Source organism: Haemorhous mexicanus, chromosome 9, assembly GCF_027477595.1.
Source record: "Haemorhous mexicanus isolate bHaeMex1 chromosome 9, bHaeMex1.pri, whole genome shotgun sequence".
NCBI classification, from domain to species: Eukaryota; Metazoa; Chordata; class Aves; order Passeriformes; family Fringillidae; genus Haemorhous; species Haemorhous mexicanus.
Window position 1 is genome coordinate 12,255,396 of NC_082349.1, and position 22,961 is coordinate 12,278,356.

Genomic DNA, 22,961 nt, shown 5'->3' on the forward strand with positions numbered 1-22,961 from the left:
AAGCCTCGCGGCGTTTCTCCCGGCCCCGCCCAGCCGGCCCCGCGGGGCCTCCGGGGCCGCCCTGCAGGGGGTGGGGTGAGATCGCGATGTTTCCACGGGAGGCGCGAGCTCTTGGAGACGCTGCTGATAGGGCAGGGAGAATCACGTGGGTCGAAGGGAGGGCAGCGCGGGGTGGGGGAGGCAGCGCGCAGTTCTCGCGTCATTTGGTTTGGAGTCGCGGGTGCGCGCGGGGGAGCGGAGGCTGCGCTGCGGGGGCTGCCGGGAGTGCGGTCGGGCCCGGGGCTGTGGCGGCGGCGACGCTCGGTGAGTGCGGGAGGCGCGCGGGACGGGCCCGGGGCTGCGGCAACGCCGCCTGCCCGCGCCGCACTGCGCTTTAGGGGTGCTCTGCCTTCCCGGCTGCTGCCCGGGCGGTGGCGGTGGCAGCGGCGCTGCCCTGCGCTGAGGCGGGGGGCCGGGGCGCCGGGCTTTCTTCCCGCCGGAGCGCGACTGTGCCCCGGGGAGAGGCTCCCGCGGTGCGCGGCCGCCGGGCGTTGTCACAGACAATAATGCGAGCGCCGTTTCCGGGGGAGACGCCTTGGCGCCTGGCGGGGCAGCCCGGCCGGCGGCGGCAGGGGCGAGGGGCGGCTCGGCGGCCGGTGCCGAGCCGGCGGAGCGGCGGAGCCGTTGGGCCGAGGGTCAGGGCCCGCAGCCGGCCCGTCCCGCCGCTGCTCGAGGCCCTCTGCCCGCTGCCATCCTGCGGGCGCGGCCGCTCGTTTCGAACGGATTTTTGAGTCGTTCCACACCCCGCGAAACGGGGCCAGCTCTCTCTCCTTTCTCGGAGCTTCGCTTGCTTCGTCCCGCAGTTGTCCATGGTTGTTAGTTTCTTAGCTGAAAATGTTCGTTTTTAATGTACGATTTTTGCAGCTGGGGGATTTTTTTCTTGGCTGCGCAAGCACAAGCTTTAATGAAAAACTGGAATCTGTAATGCTTTAATCTGGGTCCTGTTAAGGTCCTGTGACCTGGTGGGGATGAACTGTCATGCTGAATAGGGATGACGGTGTTGTAAAGGCTTCACATCAGGAAAAGGTTGTGGAACATCTACTTAAGAATCCTAGCAATAGAGACTGCATAATACCGGAATAGAACTGCTTTGCGACGGCGTTCTGTACCGTTCTGAGGAGGTGCTTTACAATTTTTAAAGAGTATATTTCTATGCATTCCACTGTTCGTTTTTCATCGGCTCCTGGTTTACATAAATATCATACCTTTTTTTTAAACATACGTGCTTTTAATCTGAAGCTTGGCAGGTCTCTTCCAGGCTTAAGTGAGTGTGGTTTGTTTGTGGTCAGCGCTTTTACTTGAGAAACTGTTGTTTTGGGCTTGGCTTGGTTTGGGGCTGTGTGCAGGGCCTCTTGGATTTGCATAAAAAAATACCTCTCAGTGTTTTCCCTTCCCTGTCCTTCAGTGCTGCCTTAAGGCGATTGTAATTGGGATAAATTTAATAGACTATAAGTCACAGTGTTGCTGAGCTCAGATTATCCTGCATTCTCTAGTGCAGGTAATTTTCCTAAAGGAAGCTAAAAAAATGCAAGATTTTTAACTCCCATAACACTATCTAGGTAGTGCAGTTAAGAAGGGTTATAAGAGTAATATATTCCATAAAGTTAAAAATTCCTATATGCTTCTAGGCAGATGACATTGTATTGCTACAGCCAAGTGAAACTTGCTGCTCTGATACTTTTGCTGAAAAAGCTTGTACATAAGAATTAGCTTATACTTTCCATTAATGTAACTGTGTTAGTTGGAGGGGTTGGAGAGAAAAGTCAAATTATGCTTGGAGAGTGGGAATTTAATTCTTATGCTTGGCTCTTTGCTGCTGTTGCTAAACATTATTTGTTCATTCTCTTAGCTACTAATAGTTTGACTGTGTGTAGCGAGTACTTACTTGTATAATTTTAGTTGAGCAATAGTAGTTGACTGTGACTCGTTGAAACCACTCCTGGCCAGTGGCTATGTGTTTTATGACTCTCTCCTTACTGGGTGAAGGGGAGCGTCAGTGTGCTTTGCGTTTTACAGTTACAAAATGTGCTGGTGTTTCTTTGCGATGTTCTGTGAGACAAGCCAGTAGCCATGTAATGCTGATAATTTTTAAGCAGTCATAATACCTTAGGCTAATATAAACACTCTTGTCTGGTATGGTAAGTGTTCTAGTTCCATTCATAAACAACTGATGATAGGCAAACGTTAATTTTAAGGGTTTTTTTATCAGTTTTTTGCTACTCTTTGGGGTGATGCTTTATTTGAAAGCTGAGAGTGATATTTAGTATGTCTGTTATTCCTTGATCTTCACAGTTTGGAAGTCACTGTAGGCATTACTGTCAGAACATGAGATTTAGCAACCTGAAGAGAAGAACGATCTCACAGTATTGTACACTATATAAATATTTTGCCTTTACTTTCACTGTTCCTAAGTTGATCTAATGACCTTTATTAACACTTGCATCTGTCTGTATTTCCCATGATGGCACTTGCAATTTTCTAGAAAACCGCATCTCTTAAGCACTCTTATCTTAATTTCCCTTCCCAGTGATATTTCTGTTAAGAAAATTATACCTATGGGATTAATTCATTCTGTTTAATCTGTTAATGATGTGGGGTGAGGACCTAACCCCTTAACAGTGCTAACTGTAGTATTTGTTCGAGTACCATGCTGGCATGTCACAGCAGCATACAGCAGGATGTCCTGCTTGCTTTCTTGCAGGAGTTGCCTGCACTGCCTGTTTCATCACTGCTTCTAGGAAGTTTAATGTGCTTGATGTAAGTAGTTGTTTGCATTGGGCTGCTGGAGCATGAGAGCATTTGTTGTGCAAAATAAGGTTCACTTCATACGGTAACTATTCTTACTAAAGAAGGATATATAGTAGAGAAGTGAACATCTTACCTTTCAGAATCTTAATAGATAGATAGCTGGCAGTATAAGAAATAGAAGAATATGGATTTTTAAAAGTCTCTTCACTGTTTCTTTTAGAGATTGGAGGAAGATGTCTCCCTTAACTGAACTTATTAGGTTATGACATCTCCCATGATTTTCAGGCTGTAAAGGTTGTTTTTTGCAGTAATCATCACACTAAAATATTCTACTAGATGTATTTACTGAGAGACAGCGAGTGTAAATATCTGACAAGTCAGAAAACTTTTTATTTGTATGGGTTGTCACATATTTAAGTAGTGGATGGTTCTGAGGAAAAAAGTAATTGTATACCGTGTGAAAGAATCCTTTTATCAAAAGGTCCTCAGGTATTTCTATTTTAGTTCAGGTATTGCAAAAGCATCAGTGTAAAAGTGTGGAACTGGCATAAATCCTCCACATAACCAAAGCCACTTCAGTGCATGAATGCATTGAGTTCTGCTGGGTTGACTGGTTTTTTTTTTTTTTTTCTCGTCTACAATTCACTTCAACTTTGCTCTGTGGTGACCAGACCAAAAAGTGAGGCTGTCCTGAAAGAAGTGGCTCACTGGTACAAGTAAGGAGACCTCCCACAAGGTCAATAAGTAAAGAATTGCATTTCTTATGAAGTTGCTTCTGCAACCCTGTGGGTAGCATGTTTTGCTTAGTTTTGCCTCAGTACACTGAACGCCTTTATAGAAGTGCTTATGTTCTCTGAGGGAAGGATAACCACTGTGATAGCTGTTCCTGTGCCTGCCGTGCTTTCTGCAAGTCATTGCTGCTGTGCTGAAATCTGCAGTCGGTGTCTGGTTATTTCCTCACTTTAGGAGATGTAGATCAATTGATTCAGATCCTGTCAGCTGCTACTCCAGCACTGGCAAAGTGTGTCCAGGATCTGCAACATTATCAGCAGAAAACTCCCTTAAATAACTGCTGATAGAAGACTGAGCATGTGCTCTCCGTCCAAGCAACTGTTGATCTGTCGTGAGTTTTTATATTTAATACATGTACACTGAAGTAGTAATTACAGTTTTCAGATCCACAATTTGGGTAGTATTTAGATAATTTTGACATAGCAAATTTGGGGAAAAAAAAGTCATATCTGGTGGTTTTGGATTACATTTACTCATGCTGCCTTTTCTAGATAAAGGTTTTAGTGTATTAAAACTTCAAAGAGAAGCTGTGTAAATGTAGAATCTTTAGCGCTCTTTCTTTGCACGTTTTACTCTTGTGCATCTCCTTCGATACGTATTTTTATAAAAATTTTGATTACCTTACAGGAGGCTATCAAATTCCATTAAGCCACCATTGCATTGGGTATGTCTGATATAGGAGGATAGTCAGAGAACACTCACTTCTTCCTTAGATACAGCTGCCGTGTTCAAAGAGACTGGATCATTCTGTTGAAGGAATGTTGTGCAAAAGGCAGCTGGATAATATTAGTCAGCATGAGCGTGTCATCAGTGCTCAGCACTGACTTGTTCAAGGGGATTGGGTGTTTTTGTGGCGATGTCATGGGAAGGAAAGCGTTGAGAGCACAGAGAATTTGCTCTTAGCATCTGCAAAATTCTTCCCTGATGGGGGAGAATAGTGAAAGGCCTTGCTTGAAAAGTTGGGCAGTGGAGCTAGGCGTGGAAGATGCATATGAATAGGGATTAAGAAAGGCTGAGGTGGGGACTGAAAGGAGAGCAAATGATTAATGCAGCAGTAGCTGTAGGGGATGGAAGTGTCTTAATATATCCCTCTTGTCAGCAATGCACTGAAGAAAGTGCATTTAAGACCTGTAATTCCTGAGTAAGTACTTTATTTAAGGCATAATTAATATTCAGAATTCTCCTCCTGAAGTGGGAAAAGCTTGATTGCTCCAGAGCTTGATTGGTGTACTTCCTTATTACCCAGGCCTGATCTCTAGTAGTGTTCTTTCAATTGTACTTCTTAATTAGTGAGTCAGAGCATCTTATTTTTAAACAAACTGTTCATGTATCGTAGCATAAATTTAAAAAACCCCAAACATAGAAAGGTAAATCTTTTCTGAGTCTAAGTTCCGATAGTTTCTTAGTAGAATAGATACTGGAATTTGGTATCACTTCAGAACACCTAGATATTTTTCTGCTGAGTTGTACCTTCCATGTTCTATCTTCTTTACCTGTTAGCTAGCTATGCACTATGTAATGTAGAGGAATAAAGTAATGTATGATATTAACTGCAAAGTAGATCTATTGAACTCCTGCTTTTTATCTTCAGACTTTTCTAGGCTGATGAAGAAGGGAGAAACCAGCTAGGAAACATAACTTAGCTATGGGATGTGGTTGAAACATTGCAAAGACTAGTGAGCAACTATTTTGACTTCTCTTACAGCAGATTGTAGTAAATATAACTAGAGCTGCTTGTCTTTCTGTCTCCTGTAGGTGAAATACATTCTTACTGACATCTGTTCTCCTTTCATGTTGAGCAGCATTGTGCTGACATCTCCTTTTTAAATTCCTGTCTTTATACCACAGTTCAGTGTGTGTTTTCAGCCTTGCATGTAAAACTGGCTGCATGAATCAGAGCTGCTGGGTGGGATTTTGACGAGCACGCTCTGGAAAAAGCATCTCGTGTGAGCACCTCCTTTTGCTTATGTAAGACCAGTGGGATCACATGTCCACAGCAAAAATGTGGGCAGTTCCTTATTTGGTAGTGCATTAATAGTCTTGATCTTGCATGAGTGTAACAGCAATTAAAACAGTGTAGCTGAATCACTTTTCAGCTGGATTTATTGTGTTTGCAGTTCATCTCTTCATCAAGGCTGAAAAAATAGTTCATTTTCTACTGGAAACTAGTTACTTCTCAGATTATTTAAGGGGAAAAAAACTCAAGAAAACTCAAGCAGAATTTGCATGGGGATTGTGCAAGCATCTTCCACCTATCCTTTACCCACCCTATCTTGTGTGAGGCCTAAACAATCAGTTGTTTCTCATTTATAGCTTTTTAATTATGGCAGAAAAGAATCTAATGCTTTTGCAAGAAGAAGAAATAACTTGCAGACCTGACTTCTGTCTGTTCCTTAGTTATGGAGCATGAGTGAAGTAGTGATAAAATTCTAGATGAGTTTGTCAGCCTTCTGTGTAAACCTGTAGAGTATATTCATTGCTAGGAAAATATTTCTATAATGTGTTATGTTCCAAACCGGCAGTGTGTTTGGACAGTGGTTTCTGTTGCCTTTTTTTTTTTTTTTTTAATAGAACAAATCCAAATGCCTAATGGTAGGCTGAGAACCATTGGAAGGACAGACTTCAGGTTCAGATCAGGTCACATCTGAGTTGTGTCTGTGCCAGAGTCACAGAGACTGTTTTGCAAGACCTTATCTGTGAGGAATATCTTAATTCTACAGGTGCCCTGACTGTTTATTTCTGTATCTTTGCTAAGATGGCAGGTTATTACTTGAACTGTATGGTGGAAAAAAACCCCATTGGGTTACTTTGTTATGCATGAAGGAGTTGCTACTGTGCTTAAGGTAAAGAGTAGTTACTGGTGGTAGATACCCTCCTTTTTCTACAGATGAAAGGCTAAAAGAAGTGATGTACTATACTACAGCCATCAAAGTAGATATTAAATAAAACATACTGCCCATCCTAATGTTTCCTGGGCGGTCAGAATTGTAATAACTGACCTTATGTAGGATGTTGAAATAAATGCATTCTAAACACTTCAGTTTCTAAACTTCAGTTTCTTGAAGGAAAGTCAGCAGTGCTTATTGTGGAAACTTGTGCTAAGTTTTCCATTGTCCTTTTCCTGTTAATCAGTACATAGCAGTAGTATTAGGTCACAGAAGTTCTCCTACACCAGGGTTCATTGGTGGAAGATCTGGTAGGGAGCCAATCACAGTTCTCGGGGTCTGAGCTGCCTCCCCTTGTGTCCAGCCCAGAGCAAATGGTGCTTTGGTTTGTGCCAGCTGGCCCTGGGCTCTGGGGTGGGGAATGCTGGGCTGCAGAGTGAGCTGGCCATTCTGTCCTTATATTTTTAGAGATATTTCTGCCCCTTTTGTGTTGCAGGAGTGGGGCTGAATCTCTTGACTGTGAATGTCAAATTAAGCCTTAGTTTACTGAAAACATCTTCAGTTGCAACTAAATGCCTGTTTTCAAAATGTGTATTTATTGTAAACACCACCTCTCTATTTAGGTGGAAAACAATACAGATATTATACTTGTTATAGTATAGTATACTTATCCATTATTTTTCAATATTTGTATAATAAACACATCTGCAGGACAAACAAGTAGAGGTCTACACGGGTTTTTTTCAGTATTTTTTTAATTGTCTGACATTCCTACTCTGGTCTCTTTGTTAAGAAACTTGCAGTGCATCTCTTATATTGTATTTATTCAGTGTGCCACTGACATCATTGAATCTCCAGAGTCCTTTATCAGGGAATTCTATCACTTACCGAATTTCTTAATTTTATTATTTAAACTAGCTTCCTCTGATTACACTTTTCCTCTGGCAATGGGCATAGACCATAAACGATTAATTTCCTCCTTCCTCCATCATTTGTTGACCTTGCAGACCTTAGTGACTTGTGTGTTTTTTGGAGACTGAAGAATTCAGTCCTCCTCAGTTGTTTCTCACGTGGAAATGCTTGCATTTTTTTTTTATTATCTCTGAATGGTTCTCTGAACATTTTTTATTTTAAATAATACACATGGTTTGGGGGAGCTGAAGAAGGCAGAATAGCTGAGTGTTAACAGTGTAGATGGACTATTGGTACTGTAGTGTTTACATGACTAATGTTTTCTGGGATTTTTGTGTCCTAGTATCTCCTAATCCTTGTTGGTTTTTTTGGTTTTTTTTCTGCCTCCCAAGCAGTCTTGTATTCTTTTTGTCACTGATCAGAATTAATAAGTACTTTTTAAACCTTTTATAAACAACATATATTTTATTAAGTGGTGTATTCTTCATGCTGGGAAAACAGTGTGGGGCATGGAAGCCCCTGGCTATGTATAAAGTATATGTATATCCATTAAATCCAGTAAATTAGTCCTTTGTGATGGTATTCATAGCATTCAGTGTGTTGGCACTTGAGAATCTGAAAGACTTGGATTGTTAGCAGTATGTTTGCCTAAAACAGTTAACAGAAGGGCTGGAAGACTTCTTACAATCAAAAGCAGCTAGTCTTGGAGGGAAAAGGAGCATACACAAAGCATTAAGCTGTTCATCATATTAAATATCTTTACTTGTTATATAACCAACATGAGAAGGTTGGTGACATGTGAGTCAGAAATCTGACTAGTACAGTGTGATAAATATGTGATTAAGTCTAACTCTTCATTTGCATATGGGCTATTTCAGGACAGAATTCCTTGAGGCTTTGGGTAAATTCCTGAGTGATAACCATCAGAGCAGCAGGTAGTTAGGACAAAAATCCGGGCTTTTTGTATGTAAAACTGAAAGAAAGAAGTTTGGCTGCGGTATTTCTCTGTTTTCTTTGTCCCAGTCTTACAACTTAAGTAGTGAATTGTGCAGAACTTAATAAAATCAAACATTTTCTTGGAGGAAAGAGAACTTCAGCTTCGTTGTGAATGTGGGGCTTTTTTCGCTAATTACAGGAGGTATTTCTCTGTACCAAAACATTGCACTTTTCCATACAGATATTTACAAAAGAATGTGAGAACATTCTTAACTGCTTGAAGTTCATAGCAGTGTGTTAAACAGGCATAGTCAGTTACAGGAGAGAAGCTGTTAAATGTTTTGCATGATTGGCATTTTTTCTGATCACCATTCAAACTGAGCAAGAATCCCTTCACAGAAATACGTAGGTAGGGATTGAAATAGACACAGAATCTAAGTAAGGAATTGAGAAGCACCTTTGGAATGTGTATTCCTGTAGAAGGGGGAAGTCTTAACTTGTAGATGGAAATTCTTTGTGTTGCTTTGTGTGGCCATACTTTGGATGGTTCCTTTTGAGTTTCTAAGTGCAGTCCTGTGTTTTCATCAATCTGTACATCACTGCTGAATCCCAAGAGCTCTGCTTGTTTTCACGTAGTTGTTCATTCCCTCTTAGTAGTGAAAAGTTCAAATGTGGATGTTTATTCCAAGAGTATTTTTGTTTTCCAGCTCTAGTAGAGATTGTGACTTAGTAAACAGGAATCGGGTGTGAGATGTAAGTTTGCTATGTTCTGATCAGTGTGTAATGGAAATAATAATTTCCTGAAGAGAATAACACTTAACCCATAACTTAGCATATTATAAACTATTGTAAGTTTTAAAGTATGGTGAATTTTTTCAGTTGTACATTTTATTTCTGACTTTTGTTCTATTGTTACAAAAAGTAATAAGAAAATTTAAACTAATTTAAAAAAAATTGCTAACATCTTGTCATGTAGTCTTTTCCAAAGGAAATTGAAGATTATGTGAATCACATGCTTAAAGAATACATTTTTGGGATTCAGAAGTGGTAACAGTGCATCTCTGGTTTGATATTTTACACTATAGCTAATTCATGTAATATCTGGAATGTATATTTAAAGTAAGCTTTTCCACAGAAGACCTTTAAAATATATCCTTTGGCCTGGTGGCAGCATTTAATGTATGTTCCAGAAACATTATAGACACTGTTTTAAAAGACATTGCCAATGAAAAATATAAAACATATTTGTTGATGCTAGGACTGGTGTAACCTAAATATAATGAATTTATTGTAAGTTATGTGGCATTTCACTTTGCTTCTATGATTATTCATTTACATGTAAAGTCAGCTCCACAATCCTTATGTACAGTTAACTTTTTACTTCTGTCACAGTAGCAGTTTCCACAGAGAACTCAAGTAAAAATTTGACAGATTTGGTTCTTACTGGGGTATGAAGGGCATGACTGAATGAAGCTTTTCTTTTAGGGCCATCAATTAGAAAGAACTGTGATGCTCTGCAGATTTTACTTTCCATTTTCTGTTAGATATATGTTTTTATACTAATTGTTGCTTCTGTTGTAAACTCCAAAATTTTTTTCTGTGTATGATACCAGCTACTGAATAGTTCTGTGGTGAAACTCTATTTAATTATAGAGTTCATGATTGGGGCTTGCATGTACCCAGTCTTATTCACAGCATAAAGTGTATATAAAGTACAAACATGGCTCAGGCAGCAACTTCATCCAGTCAAAGATGGTGGGGAGAAGAGTGTAGAATTTTTTTTTCTAGGTGAAGCAATGGATGATGTTACAGGAATTTTTTTTATTATATATGGGTATGCTTTCTTTAAACCATTGTAGATGAGTATAAGTTCCATTCATTAATATGGGTTTGCAAATATTGTGCACTTAATTGTGAAAGCTTTTCCTGGGGAGGGATTTGGCTCCTGTGCCTTGACATTTATGTGCACATGTGTATTTATAGTTGTGATCTGTCTGGAATTTGCCTTTGTGGTTTTGTTTGCTCTTTAATTTGTTCTGTGATCTAGTCCTGTCTTTCTCAGTCTTGCTTCTGTGGTTTAATAAGTGAGCAGTACAGAAAAAATGGTTTAATTGAAAGCAAATAATGAGCATTTTTATTCAACTTCAGGGAATATTGACACTGTTCTGCCAAGAATCTGTGCTAACACACTGGTGCTAATTTATGATTAATCTATAGTTTGAGTTCAGTAGTAGAAATTATGAATACTTCCATAATTTCTCTCACTTGTTGTGAAAGCTTTTTTAAAGAAAGCAGCTGATTCAAAGCTGATGTTGTCAGCACTACTGTTCCAATGACCCTGCCCCCACTTTCTTCCAAACAAGATGTATAGCTCTTGGCCATATGTATGTGGGTTAAACTATAGCTGTTCTGAGAGAGTCATGTAAAAGACATTTTAAAGCAACAATTCTCAAGTGGAGTGCCATAGTCAGACTCTGTCTCCAAAGTGGAGCTGTTAAAGGAAAAATTTTCAGTTTCCTAGTATGTATTTCATATACATTTTTAAATAAAAAAGGAAGTCTGGTATTAAAAGTGAACATCATAGGTTTTGATCAAAGAACGTAGAAAATCTTCTAGGTAAGAGATTGTTATATTAGGCAAGTTTTGTATGTTTTCAAAATTTTATTCAGTTTTCCTGGCAAAATTTTTTAATAGTCTATTTGGCATTTTAGTAATTGTCAAATTTGAAAAGGTACCTTTTTTTTTACTCCAGTCAATATTAAAAAGCTTGAACTGAAATTCCTTTTTTCTTTTTTTCACCCAATTTATACTGTAACAAAAACCAGTGATGTAAAAAAGCACTGGACAAATACAGGCTGTTAACTTCCTCAGTACAGAATACTATGACATTACCCTGAAGTAGCTTATAAGAACAGAAAGTCATGTCTTAGACTGCCCATTTTGGTGGAAAATTGTTTTACAGGGTTGACTGTAACCAAGAGCTTGAGAGATACCACTTGATACTGGAATGATGGTAACTTTTTTCTGTGTATGCCTGAAATGGAATGTAGGTGTTGTATGTGAAGACTGTATAAACAAAGAACTGATTATATAAAGGGTTAATTGAGTCATAATGTGATGTATCATTTGGAAAATTATTGTGGTAGCGTGAGGAAGAAAGTTAAGTGATGGTGAGGGGTTTTTTTCTGTTATGTTTTTGAGGTGGCTTCCTGGCCAAGTCTGTTACTGGATTTGTATGTCTGAGAATTTCCTTCGCTTTCTTACAGTAGCATGCTTAATCAAAGCTTGTGTTATGGCCTTACTAATTTTCTAGCTGTGTAGTTTAGTGCTTCTGGAAGGCTTGAGTGATTTGCAGGACTCTGGTTTGTCACAGCTGAGAGCAGCCGTGGCGATGTAGGATCGCTGGGGCTGTGTGCTCTGACTGCTGCTGAAGCAAAGCTGATGGAATCCCAGAGGAAGGTGAACTCACAGCCCAGTGGGCTGCAGTTACAAGGGCAGGTGTGCAAACACTGCACGTACCTGTGGGACTTAAAGCAGCAGTCTCTGAAATAGGAGGTGACTGAAATGCAAGGATTCTGGGAAATGGACATACTGATGGAAGACATCAAGGTAGAAACACTGGAAGGAATCCAGTAAATGCTATTGCAGACATTGGAAAAGAAAAGATAATGGTGTGGGGATTAGGAGGATGACGCAAGTTAAGAAAGTGAAAGTAAAGTCCCATATCTTTTTCTAGAACTTTCTGGTTAAGGAAGCATTTTCTGTCCCTTCTTATCAGTCTCTTGTAAGTTTGAGCAGGTTCTAGAAAATGGCTTCAAATATAATGTTCCCTGAGTCAGAGGATTAGTGGGTTTTATTGTTAGAAGGAAGGCAGCTGAGCTTAATTACCTCCTTCATAATTCAGCCTAGAATTGTCTTCATACAGACAACGTCTAGATATGACCCGAAGTGTAGTATTTTAATACTTTGTTCCAGGGACGAGTAATTTTTCAGTTGTGTTAATCTGTCATGTAGTTCATTGCCCTACTGATAAACATAGCTGATTTCTTGACTTATAGCTCTTAACAGAAGTACAGAAGAAATCTTGCAGGCTAAAACTTCATAGCATTTTCTCTATGGAGCATGAGAAATACTTCAGTAGTAGAATTTGTTTTATATATTTTAAAACAAACGTGTAAGAACCAAGTATTTTTTATTATTAGCATCTCATCAGATGAAAGCTATTTGTTTGGTGTATTGCCATACTTGTATAATAATCTTGGTATTTCCTATTCCATAGAAGAAGGCTGAGACAGGATTTACATTTTGATCTGCTTTATTTTAGTGGCTCGAGTTGTGGTAAACAAAGTGGGGTTTTTTTTGCTCAGATTCATTCTTATTGCTTAATAGTACACGGCCATGGTCAGCTGTGGTTTAATTTTATTTTTAAAGACAGGAAATTTTGCTTTCTGAAGCTGTGTCGTTGATATGGGTGTAAAATTCTTCATAGCCTTTGCTGGAAAGGGTACAGCTCCATGTTGATATATTTGGAAAAGAGTTATGTACAGCTGTCTCTATAGAAACAGTGAAGTAAAATGCTATAATTACTCTAGATGGGCTTCAGCATGTCGCTTGGGGCAGATAAGCCCTGAGAGCCGCCCGGACCCTGCCCTGCTGGTGCAAGGCGCTGTTGCGGCTCCGCTTTAACCTCTGCCCCTGCACGGGAGCTGCCGGGGCAGGGGCTGAAGCTGAGCGCGGCGAGCGCGCAGGCGCGGGAGAGCGAAAGCTGCGGGCTGGGGCGGCGGGGAAGTGACGTGCGCGGTGTTTAGCGTTCTAGAAAGAGCGCAGACACGTCCTTCGGGGGGAGGGCTCTGCCGTGCCCGCTGTGTAATCGTTTATAAATGAGCTACGGGGCAAGGAATGAAATACGGAGAGGCTCTCTCTGCTGTCTTTAATGTATCGTAGAGTTTGTGGTTTTGTAGCAGGTCTGTTTGTTTCAAGTCAAAGTTTGATTTTTATTTTTCCTTCTCTAGCATCTCCACCTTGCTAAGACACTGGACGCTGCTTCCTTTACAGCAAGGAAAATCTGAATTCCTCCAACACTCAGGATGGGGAAAGATTACTATTCTATCCTGGGAATTGAAAAAGGGGCTTCTGACGAGGATATCAAAAAGGCTTACAGAAAACAAGCACTGAAATGGCATCCAGATAAGAACAAATCTCCCCATGCGGAAGAAAAATTCAAAGAGGTTGCAGAAGCTTACGAAGTGCTGAGTGATCCCAAAAAGAGAGATATTTATGATCAGTTTGGGGAGGAAGGTATGTATGTCTCTGTTATGCTTTGGTTGGCCACTTTCATCACGTTGAATGAAGCAAAGTAAACATACGAAGACAGCATGTGTTCCTCTTTAGACAATGTATTTACAGTGTATTTGTTCTGCTCATGAGAGTTTAAGTATGAAATGCATTGCTGGACTTTAATGCTGGTAAAGTTTTAATTTCTTAATTTAATGGGGTTTTGTACAAACCCCTAATACCTGACAGGCAAAAAGTTACTGAATGGAAAAAGTTTCTATCACCCATGAATAGCTTTCTGTGATCTTTTACTGCTGCCTTCCTTTGCCAGAGCAATTTTTGAGATGCAGTTAAAAAGGCATGTATTCTTTTCTTTAATTTTTGCTTAAGGGCAATCTGCTTGATCTAGGCAAAGCAGTCCTTCTGAGCAAAAGCCCAGGTGTCCAGCATGTAGTTGTCCTTGGCTTTGTGCCTAGAGAGGAAAGAATTTGGCTGATGTCATGAAATACCAGAACAATTTTTTAGCTTTAATTGTAAACAGTGATAACATGCCAAGAGAATGAGGCCTCAGAAATGTCACATTTATCCTAAAATGGTTATCTGGAGAGGATGATTTTTAAAATTTTTTTTAAAATTTTTGACCGACATGACTTTCGGTCTTATGATTGAGCAACAGAGGAAGTCATTAACATCCCTTCCCGTAAATGTGTATGGTAGCAGGAATTCCTTTTAAAATAGCTACTTCCGTTGTGACAAGTAGGCCTGCTCATTGCTATTTGCTCGGGGCCATGTTTTTTACAATTATAAAGAAGGACACTTAAATAGCACTATTTAGTATTTTGGGCAAAGCTATAAAGTATGATCTTTTAAAATGTTGAATGTGAGAATACCTCCTGATGCATCAGTTACTCTCTAAGCTCTTCTAAGAGGGTTTTAATGGAAATGCAAAGGGCTGGGGTTTGTAAGAAGAAGGAAACTTGAGTGTTTTTGCAGCCAGGAACTGGGTGTACCTTCAGTACCTTCTGGCCAGCTATTCCAGGAGGTGTCCTTCTGCTATCACAGATTGAATCCCCTGATCTGCATATTTGGCATTAACAGTAGTGTGTCAGAAGGAAGAACTATTGCTCTGGTATTGAAATGGGGAAAGCATTCTAATGTCTTAGTTGGTTACTGTTGATAACCAACATTAAGGTTGTGCATGAGAACACTGAGCTAAAAGAAAACCCTACAAACCCCTCTTTCAAATTTATGGAATGCCTCCCTCATAATGTAAGCCTTTGTTTTTCTATGGTTATAAAAGTACGAAGCGGCTGTAGTTTTGAGTTAGTCTAAGACTGGAAAAAAAAATGTTTAAAAAACAAACAAGCATTTTTAGTTTAAGACTGTTTACTTTAAGACAAAAGTATCTTAAGAAGACTTTTGACCTTCCAATGGTCTGAGAAAGTACCCTGAAATAGTTGGGGCAGAGGAGCACTGTTACAAGGAAATAATTGATCACTTATTGGGAAAGAGGCATTGAAAAAAATTGATTTTAGCTTGGTTTGAAGCTATGGGAGCACAGGAACTACAAGAGAATTTTCAGTGAGAGTTCTTGGCAGGAAGAAATGAGATTTAGATCTCTCCATGTGAAAGATAGAACAAAACTATTGAGAGTCTTCTGATCTTTTGCACAGAGACAGTGATAGAGTATACAAGGGGTTTTGTACCCAAATCGATCTTAGTAAGTTCCATGATGCTTTTATTTGTGGCTGCATTGAAGAGGGTTCCCAGGATATGTACCTGTTTTGTACCATAGGAACACAAGCTGTGATAATTTTGGGGTTCTAAATTTATTATTAAGGAAGCATATATGTGCTTGACTGTGGGCATGTTACCTTTTACTCAGAACAAATTGCAGGAAAATAGGTAAAACTAATTAACACTGAGTTACAGCTGAGCTATAGAGGCTATGAAATATGTCACATATGATAGTAAGTAATTTTCCCCAGAAGTGACCTTGTAGAAGGATGCAGTTCACAAAACACTTTGCAGAGCAAGAAGAGATCAAACCAAGCAAACCTATCTTCTGCTCTTAAGATGCTAATTGATTAAAATAACTGGTTTCAATCACATGAAGTAAAATTGGCAGTGTCAAAATACCTGTTCTTCTGAAGTAAGTCATTCTAGAGCTTCAGAAACCTTGCTGTTCAAGCTGTTGAATTGCTAGTTAGTACCTCACATTCTCATGGTGAATCCTCCTTGAAAAACAGACCTTTCACTCCGCTGCAAATATCTTTCTGACTCATCAGCCCTGATATCATTACACCGTACAGTAGGAAAGCTTATACTAATACCCAATGTGTTTTTAACTTGCCTTATTTTTCTTATTTAGGTCTTAAAGGAGGAGCTGGAGGATCTGATGGCCAGGGTGGTACCTTCCGGTACTCCTTCCATGGAGACCCACATGCTACATTTGCAGCTTTCTTTGGTGGCACAAACCCTTTTGAGATCTTCTTTGGGAGGAGGATGCCTGGTGGCAGAGACACTGAAGACATGGAGGTGGATGGTGATCCATTTGGATCCTTCACTAGTTTTAGTATGAATGGTTTTCCAAGGGAAAGGAATACAGTTGGCAGCCAGTTACGTCGTAAACAAGATCCCCCTGTAATCCATGAACTTAAAGTGTCACTGGAAGAGATCTATCATGGCTGCACAAAAAGAATGAGGATTTCACGGAAGAGGCTTAACCCAGATGGCAGAAGCGTCCGAACAGAGGACAAAATCCTTACTATTGAGATAAAAAGAGGATGGAAAGAAGGCACCAAGATCACTTTTCCAAAAGAAGGCGATGAAACACCCAACACTATTCCAGCTGATATTGTTTTTATCATTAAAGATAAACCTCACTCCCATTTCAAGAGAGATGGATCAAATATTGTCTATCCTGTTAAGATCAGCTTAAGGGAGGTAAGTTTCTCTTGTGGTAGAACTCCAAATGTTTGGTGTTATTACAATATGATACCGTGGCTAAAGCTGTATGGTAGCTGTGTGTGTAATGTATTTTTTTCTTCTGAATTAGTATCAGCTGGAGAAATAAACTTTAAAGTTCATTATGAACTTTGTGTAAATTAAGGTACCTTAAGGGATTCTACAAAAAGTGTGAAGTGAGGTAAAGCACCTAAAGTAGTGAGGGAGGGAGAAAAGACAATACTTAATGTGGGTAATACAGTTCCTTCACAGATAAAAGCCTGTTTAGACTCATTGCATTGTTATGTAAATTGGACAATATCATACAAAGTGTGCTCCATCAGGTGAAGTTGCAGGAATCAAAATCTTACTCTCAGAGATCCTAGTAAAGAAAATAACCTGTTGGATAAAGCAGAAGGTCTGTAATGTTCTAATTTTGGTGCAACAGTATTGTTGTTTGGATTTCTTTCGGCACCACAAATATTCACATAAGACAGCTGTGCAATTTTATATGCCTCTGCTTATAGACACTTAAATGTTCTGAAATTCCATTAATAGAGGTTGATAATGTATTAGGAAAAAAATGCTGTGCAATGTAAACAAACAAAAAGTGAAATGAGATTCTAAATTTCCAATAGAAATTTAGAAGACTGACATCTGTAGAGAAGTATGAGGGAGGAGTTCATTCTGCTTAGCGCTCTTAATTATTTGATAAAGTCTTTGAAGGACATATAAGCTCCATTACCCTCCAGTAGCCATTGTGTAACATTCATAAATTCAGTGATATTCAATGAGAAATTAAAGTTTTCTAAGAGAGGAACATTGTATTAAAATTTTGATATCTGAGAAGTGCATAGGAGAAATGCTATTTAGAGTTCTAGTCAGTTTTAAATAATCCACATTCATTTATAGGTACAAAAAAGTTCTGACCAATTTCTTTTTCTCTTATTACAATCTTTCTTTCTTTAGGCTTTATGTGGCAGCTCTTTCAACGTGCCAACGATAGAAGGAAGAACCATACCCATGACAGTCAATGAAGTGGTAAAGCCTGGGATGAGAAGAAGAATTATAGGATATGGTTTGCCATTTCCCAAAAATCCTGACCAACGGGGAGACTTAATTATAGAGTTTGAAGTAATTTTCCCAGATAACATTTCTCCAGCATCAAAAGAAGTACTTAGGCGAAATCTTCCAGTTTCATAAAATGGAAGACTGTGTATGTCAACAGATTAAAATAGGACACTGGAAATGCAGAAGACTGGCGAGTCTGCTTTAAAAGTGCAATCTGTAACACCTAGTGGAATCTTTGGTTTTTTTTGTTTTGTGGGATGGGTGGGGGGAAAATACTGTAATGCTGCATGAGAAGAAAAGGGTTTAAGTAGAAGTCATACAGGTGAATTCTGCAGTAAAAATTACAGGGAAAACCACTCATTTTGTTTTACATCTTCCTAATCAGCAATGTTTAGTCATTATTTTGCTTAATATAATTACAGTAATTTTTTTACAAAATCACTGCATATTTCTGATAAAGTACTTGAGCCTCCAAGTACATTATTTTTTATATCCTCACCGTGTCTTTAACATTACACATTTATACAGAAATTTGAGATCGTAGTAGATATACACAAAGGTAAAAATATTTTAAAGAGCACATGAGAGAGATCATTTCAGTATGTTGCCTTCTACTGCACAAAGCATAGGCCAGAAAAATCAGCTTGGACTCCTGACCAGCCCCACTGTGCAATAAAAGCCTTCTCTTTATTGCCTCTAGAAGTGTCAGGACTGCATTGTGAGTGTGGCAAACGGCACGTGGCCTGACGAGCCAGAGTAGCCGTGTGCTGTGGGATAGTTCCTCAGACTTCAGGCAGAATAGCAGGAAGGGATTCTTCCAAGACAAGAACAGCAAAGGTGAGCCTGCTGTCAAATGGGGCAGGGAAGCTGGTGACCGATGACGTGGAGAAAGCTGAGGTACCCTGTGCTGCCTTTGCATCAGTCACAACCAATGATGAGGAATTCCAGGCCCCTGAGACTAGTGGGAAAATCTGGAACCTTGGTGGTGGAAGATTGCGTTAGGGTGCACTTTACCTGGAATTCTGTGAGCCTGACAGATTGCACCGAAGTGTTGAGGGAGCTGGCTAATGCCATTGCAAGGCCACTCTTGATTATCTTTGAATGGCTAGGGAGATTAAGAGTTGTTCCTGTAGACTAGAAAAGAGAAAATACCACTCTTCAAGAAAACCAAGAAGGAAGATTTGGGAATCTACAGGCTAATCAGCTTCACCTAAGCCCTTGGTAATGTGATGGAAAAGAATCCTCCAGGAAAGCATTTCTAAAAAGTGGTCGGGGTAGTCAGTGTAGATGTACAACAGGGAAATCATGCTTGACCAGTCCTACTGCCATGTACAATGAGCTTTGGGGATGTTGGGAGAGCAGTCTGTGTTGTTTACCTTTTACATCAGTAGACAGACTGGTGAAGTACAGGTTAGATAAGTGGAAAGTGAGATGGATTAAAAGCTGGCTGGATGAGGGGGCACAGGGGGTTTAATCAGTGGCACAAAGTCCAGTTGGAGGCAACTCAGTAGTGGTGTACCCTCTTCCTGACTACTGGGGCCAATACTAGTCAGCATCATTAATGACCTGAATTACGGGATGGAGTTTGCAAATGATATAAACCGGGAGGAGTAGTTTGTGCCACCAGCTGATGGTACTGCCTTTCAAAGGGGCCCCAACAGGCTGAAGACCTGGACACAAGATTCTCACTAAGTTCAGTAAGGGGGAATGCTCCACTGGGGAGTAACTGACCAGCAGACTGTCAGTAAACTGACTGTGAGCTGACAATGCAGCCTTGTGGCAACAGAGGCCAAAGGTTTGCTAGCAGGTGAGGGAAGGTGATCCTTCCTTATTACTCAGCACTGATGAGGATCCATCTGGAGTGCTGGACTCCCTAGCACAGCACCATGTATGAGAGGCTGAGAGAGCTGGAACTTGCAGGCGTGGGGAAGAAAAGACTTGGGGGAGATCTTGGCACCTGGCAGGAGGGAATGAAGATGGAGGAGCCAGGCTCTTCTCAGTAGCTTTCAGATGGAACCCCAAGTTAGTTTGGGGTTCCATCTGAACACAAGGAAACAGCTTTTTACTGAGATGATGATCAAACAGTGGAACAGGTTTCCTCGAGAATTTAAGGAGTTGCTATCCCTGGATACTAATAGCCTGACTGGACATTGTGCAGGGCAGCCTGCTCCAGCTGTCCATGTGTGAGCAGGGGCGTTGGACTACATGATGCCAGGAGGTTTCTTGTAAGCAAAATCATTCTTTGAACTTGGGCTCGGCATTTTTTGCTATGAGCCATGTTCTGTAAATGAGGCTTAGCCCAATGATGGTGGTGCTCATGTGACAATTCCTAGGGAGAGCAGGTCTGTGCCAGATTGGAAAGATGCACAAAGAACCCTGTAAAAGCATTTAGCTAGGGCAGGTATTTAAAGATCATGCTGATCTCAAATATTCATTATTTTCAGAAGCCAAAATTTACTCCCATGAAGAAAAAAAAAAAAAAAAGTTCCTATCTAAAGCAAAGTTTGTGTAAGAGTCATTGTGGGATAGGGGTTGCCCAGAAACTTTTTATGCTTGAATTACTTTTTTAAAATTCAAATGAGACAGTTGTCTTCAGAGTTCAAAGGTACATAGAGAGATGGAGAGCCCTCTGTAGTAATCTAGTTTTGTAATAGAGTAATAGGGCTGGTTCCCTTGGTTGCAGCATGGTATTGGTGGAAGAAATGCCTTGTGGGCATGCTTTATTACTTGAGTTTAAAACCATAATACAGTGCTTTAACAACACTTTCAAAGGGTTTGGGGTTTGGGATTTTTTTTTTTGTTGTTGTTTTTCATTAGAAAGTATTTCAAGATTTGCTGTCGGCCTTTTGCCTGTGGAAATTTAGAGGTTACCTGCTTTGTTAGGTAGCCTAAGAAATAGCAGTGTTGTATATGTGACTGCAGAAAAGTAAATAATATGGAAGTTGGGATTTAATTTACAATAATTTTTACATGAGTGTAAGAAGAATCCCATTTCTTTTACTTAAAGGAGTTGAATTTCTGTGGGTTACTGTTCAAGTCAATTTTTCAACTGCAGATCTCTTCATGCAGTATCAGTTAATTGTAGTCCTAAATCTACAGGAAGTAAACAATTGCTGGAGCAGTATTACAAAGAAAAAAAATTGCTGCTTAGTGCTTCTGCATATTGTTAATACTATATATTGTTTGTTGAAAGATTTCCATTTCAGTATGTTCCGTATTGCATTTCTTATGTGGTTTTTAAGTAAAAAGTGTAAAGTTGGTTTTTAACTTTCTCTTATATTTTGTTATGATGGTAAATGCTACAAGCTACACGACTTTAAAGCATATCAACCTAAAATACTTATTTGTCCATTTAAAAGCTAATGGAATCAAGCATTTTGTAATCCAGGATCTTGTAACCATATCCAACTTGTAAAAAAAAAAGTTACAGCAACTAAGACTATTTTTTTGTAACCATCTTCAGGTAAGAGGAGTAGTGTTAAATTGAGGAATTGCAGTATCTTGTGTATTTAGAGGTGTGTGTATATATATATATATACACATATATATATATATGTATAGCAAAATAAACTTTTCCAACTGTTTTCAATCTCAAAATACAAAACTTATAGAACTGGTATGAAATAAATGCCTGTATTTCTTTTCTTATGGAGAGATAAAAAAGTGTATGTTTCAGAAACCAGCATGTAGAATTACTTCAAAGTACAAGAGGAAGCATTAATATCTGTCTAATCCAGTATTCACAAAAAATATTTTTCTAATCAAAAATGTGCTTAAAAGCTATGTTTTAAAACCCTCTTGATTATTTAATAAAGCTACTTGGGAAAAGGAAGCAAATACTCAGTCAACTACTATATTTGTAACTACTGAAATACATGAAAATAAAATGGTCATTCATGAAATTGGGATGGGTTTTTGATCTCTTGAAGGTTGCTTAGGTGCCATAGAAAGTCATTATGCTTTGGAATTCATCCAGCATTTCTGAAAACCTGCTTCTAAAGATCCTTTTTTAATCTCATCAACATCAAGCCTTAGGATAACCTTAAGGTGTTGGAAGAGTAGGTCAAGCTACATTACAGCCCATTCTTGTTCCAGTCATGCAGTGGTACTCTGCTTGCTCCACAGCTTTCTGCTGTCATGAGGGGGTTAGCATTCCATTCTTTCATTCAGCCATTTTGGTAGTAGCTGTGCTGAAAGCTTCCTGAAGCCTGTTTGTGGTGTGCTGAAGAAATGCACTCTAGTATGTGCATCTTATATGCTAGTCTGACTCACCAGAAGCAGACTTTTCTGGGATCAAATAGGTTTTCCTTAAACAGTGAAATTTGGTATAACTTAGGGTGAAATTCTGTGCACCTGAATTCATGTGCTAGACCTAAAAAATGTGGGCCATGAACATGATACTGTAAATATAATTATGAGACAGTTTTACTTATCCAGTCAGTAAGTGCTAGTCCTCTTTTGCAGCTGACATGAATAGTTTTTACTATATTGCTTACTGAACACATCCTACAGAACCATGGAATTACTGAACACATCCTACAGAACCAGGGAATTTGTCGTACAGCCGCTTACTGTTCAGCATCCAAACTGGGCAAATAGCAGCACTTATCTCGTCATGAGGTGCAGAATCTCAGCTCTTCATTTGTCAGATTGCTCAGCAATTGACTGTTGGATGGCATGATTTGTTTCCTTCAGGCTTCTCCAGTTAATTGCTCTATTATTTGAACAGTGAAAATAGAGATCTGTTGTTGATCCCCTTGGGTGTGGAAGGTATATGTGCCCTGTGCTTGTTGCCCTGGAATTACTGGCTTACCCAAGGGAGGAGCTGTACAAACAACAATCTTGTTAGTCATGCCTGATTGCTTTATCAAGGACAAACTGCCATGTTCACAGCCCTGCTGCCCTGCATTCAAAAACCCCCTAACACCGCCTCTCCAGCACCTGAAATACCATATAGCATTCCCTGAGTAAGGGTAGATACCCCCATGTGTCGTGAAACACTCACTGATAGTGGCATTTCATAGCCAGCAAGGTGACTTTGTTCCACATAACATTCTCCACTAACTTTATGGTTGTTGCATGCCACAATTCTTGCATCCCAAGTATTATGTATGAGAAACTGAAGAATGGGGTAGCCTGTAGTGTGCAATATACTTGGGATGAAAGGATTAAATCAATCTTCCTTTTTTTCAAAGACATGGTTTGTTTTTCTTTTTAAAACCAAGGCTAATAACAGTTTTATTTCAGTTGTTAACTCTCTTCAAAAAGTTAATTTGAAGTAATTTTTGGGTCCTTAGTATCCTGAGTTGCTGGAGGCTTATTTGGGTCGGTTGATCTAGTTTTAGTGTGCATTAATTA

At 39.7% G+C, this 22,961-nt stretch overlaps 1 protein-coding gene across 2 annotated transcripts; it reads left to right on the forward strand.

Moving 5' to 3' along the window:
- The first annotated feature begins 175 nt into the window (after nucleotides 1–175).
- DNAJB4 (DnaJ heat shock protein family (Hsp40) member B4) lies at nucleotides 176–21,505 on the forward strand. 2 transcript variants are annotated; one of them, XM_059854083.1, is made up of 4 exons: nucleotides 176–303; nucleotides 13,325–13,610; nucleotides 15,958–16,532; nucleotides 17,502–21,505. In XM_059854083.1, the coding sequence occupies exons 2-4, from the start codon at nucleotides 13,400–13,402 to the stop codon at nucleotides 17,733–17,735; spliced, it is 1,020 nt and encodes a 339-aa protein (XP_059710066.1). In that variant the 5' UTR covers nucleotides 176–303; nucleotides 13,325–13,399; the 3' UTR covers nucleotides 17,736–21,505. The 2 variants fall into 2 exon arrangements, with proteins under 2 accessions (XP_059710066.1, XP_059710067.1); XM_059854084.1 differs by lacking the exon at nucleotides 176–303 and adding an exon at nucleotides 13,130–13,247.
- Nucleotides 21,506–22,961: the final 1,456 nt, after the last annotated feature.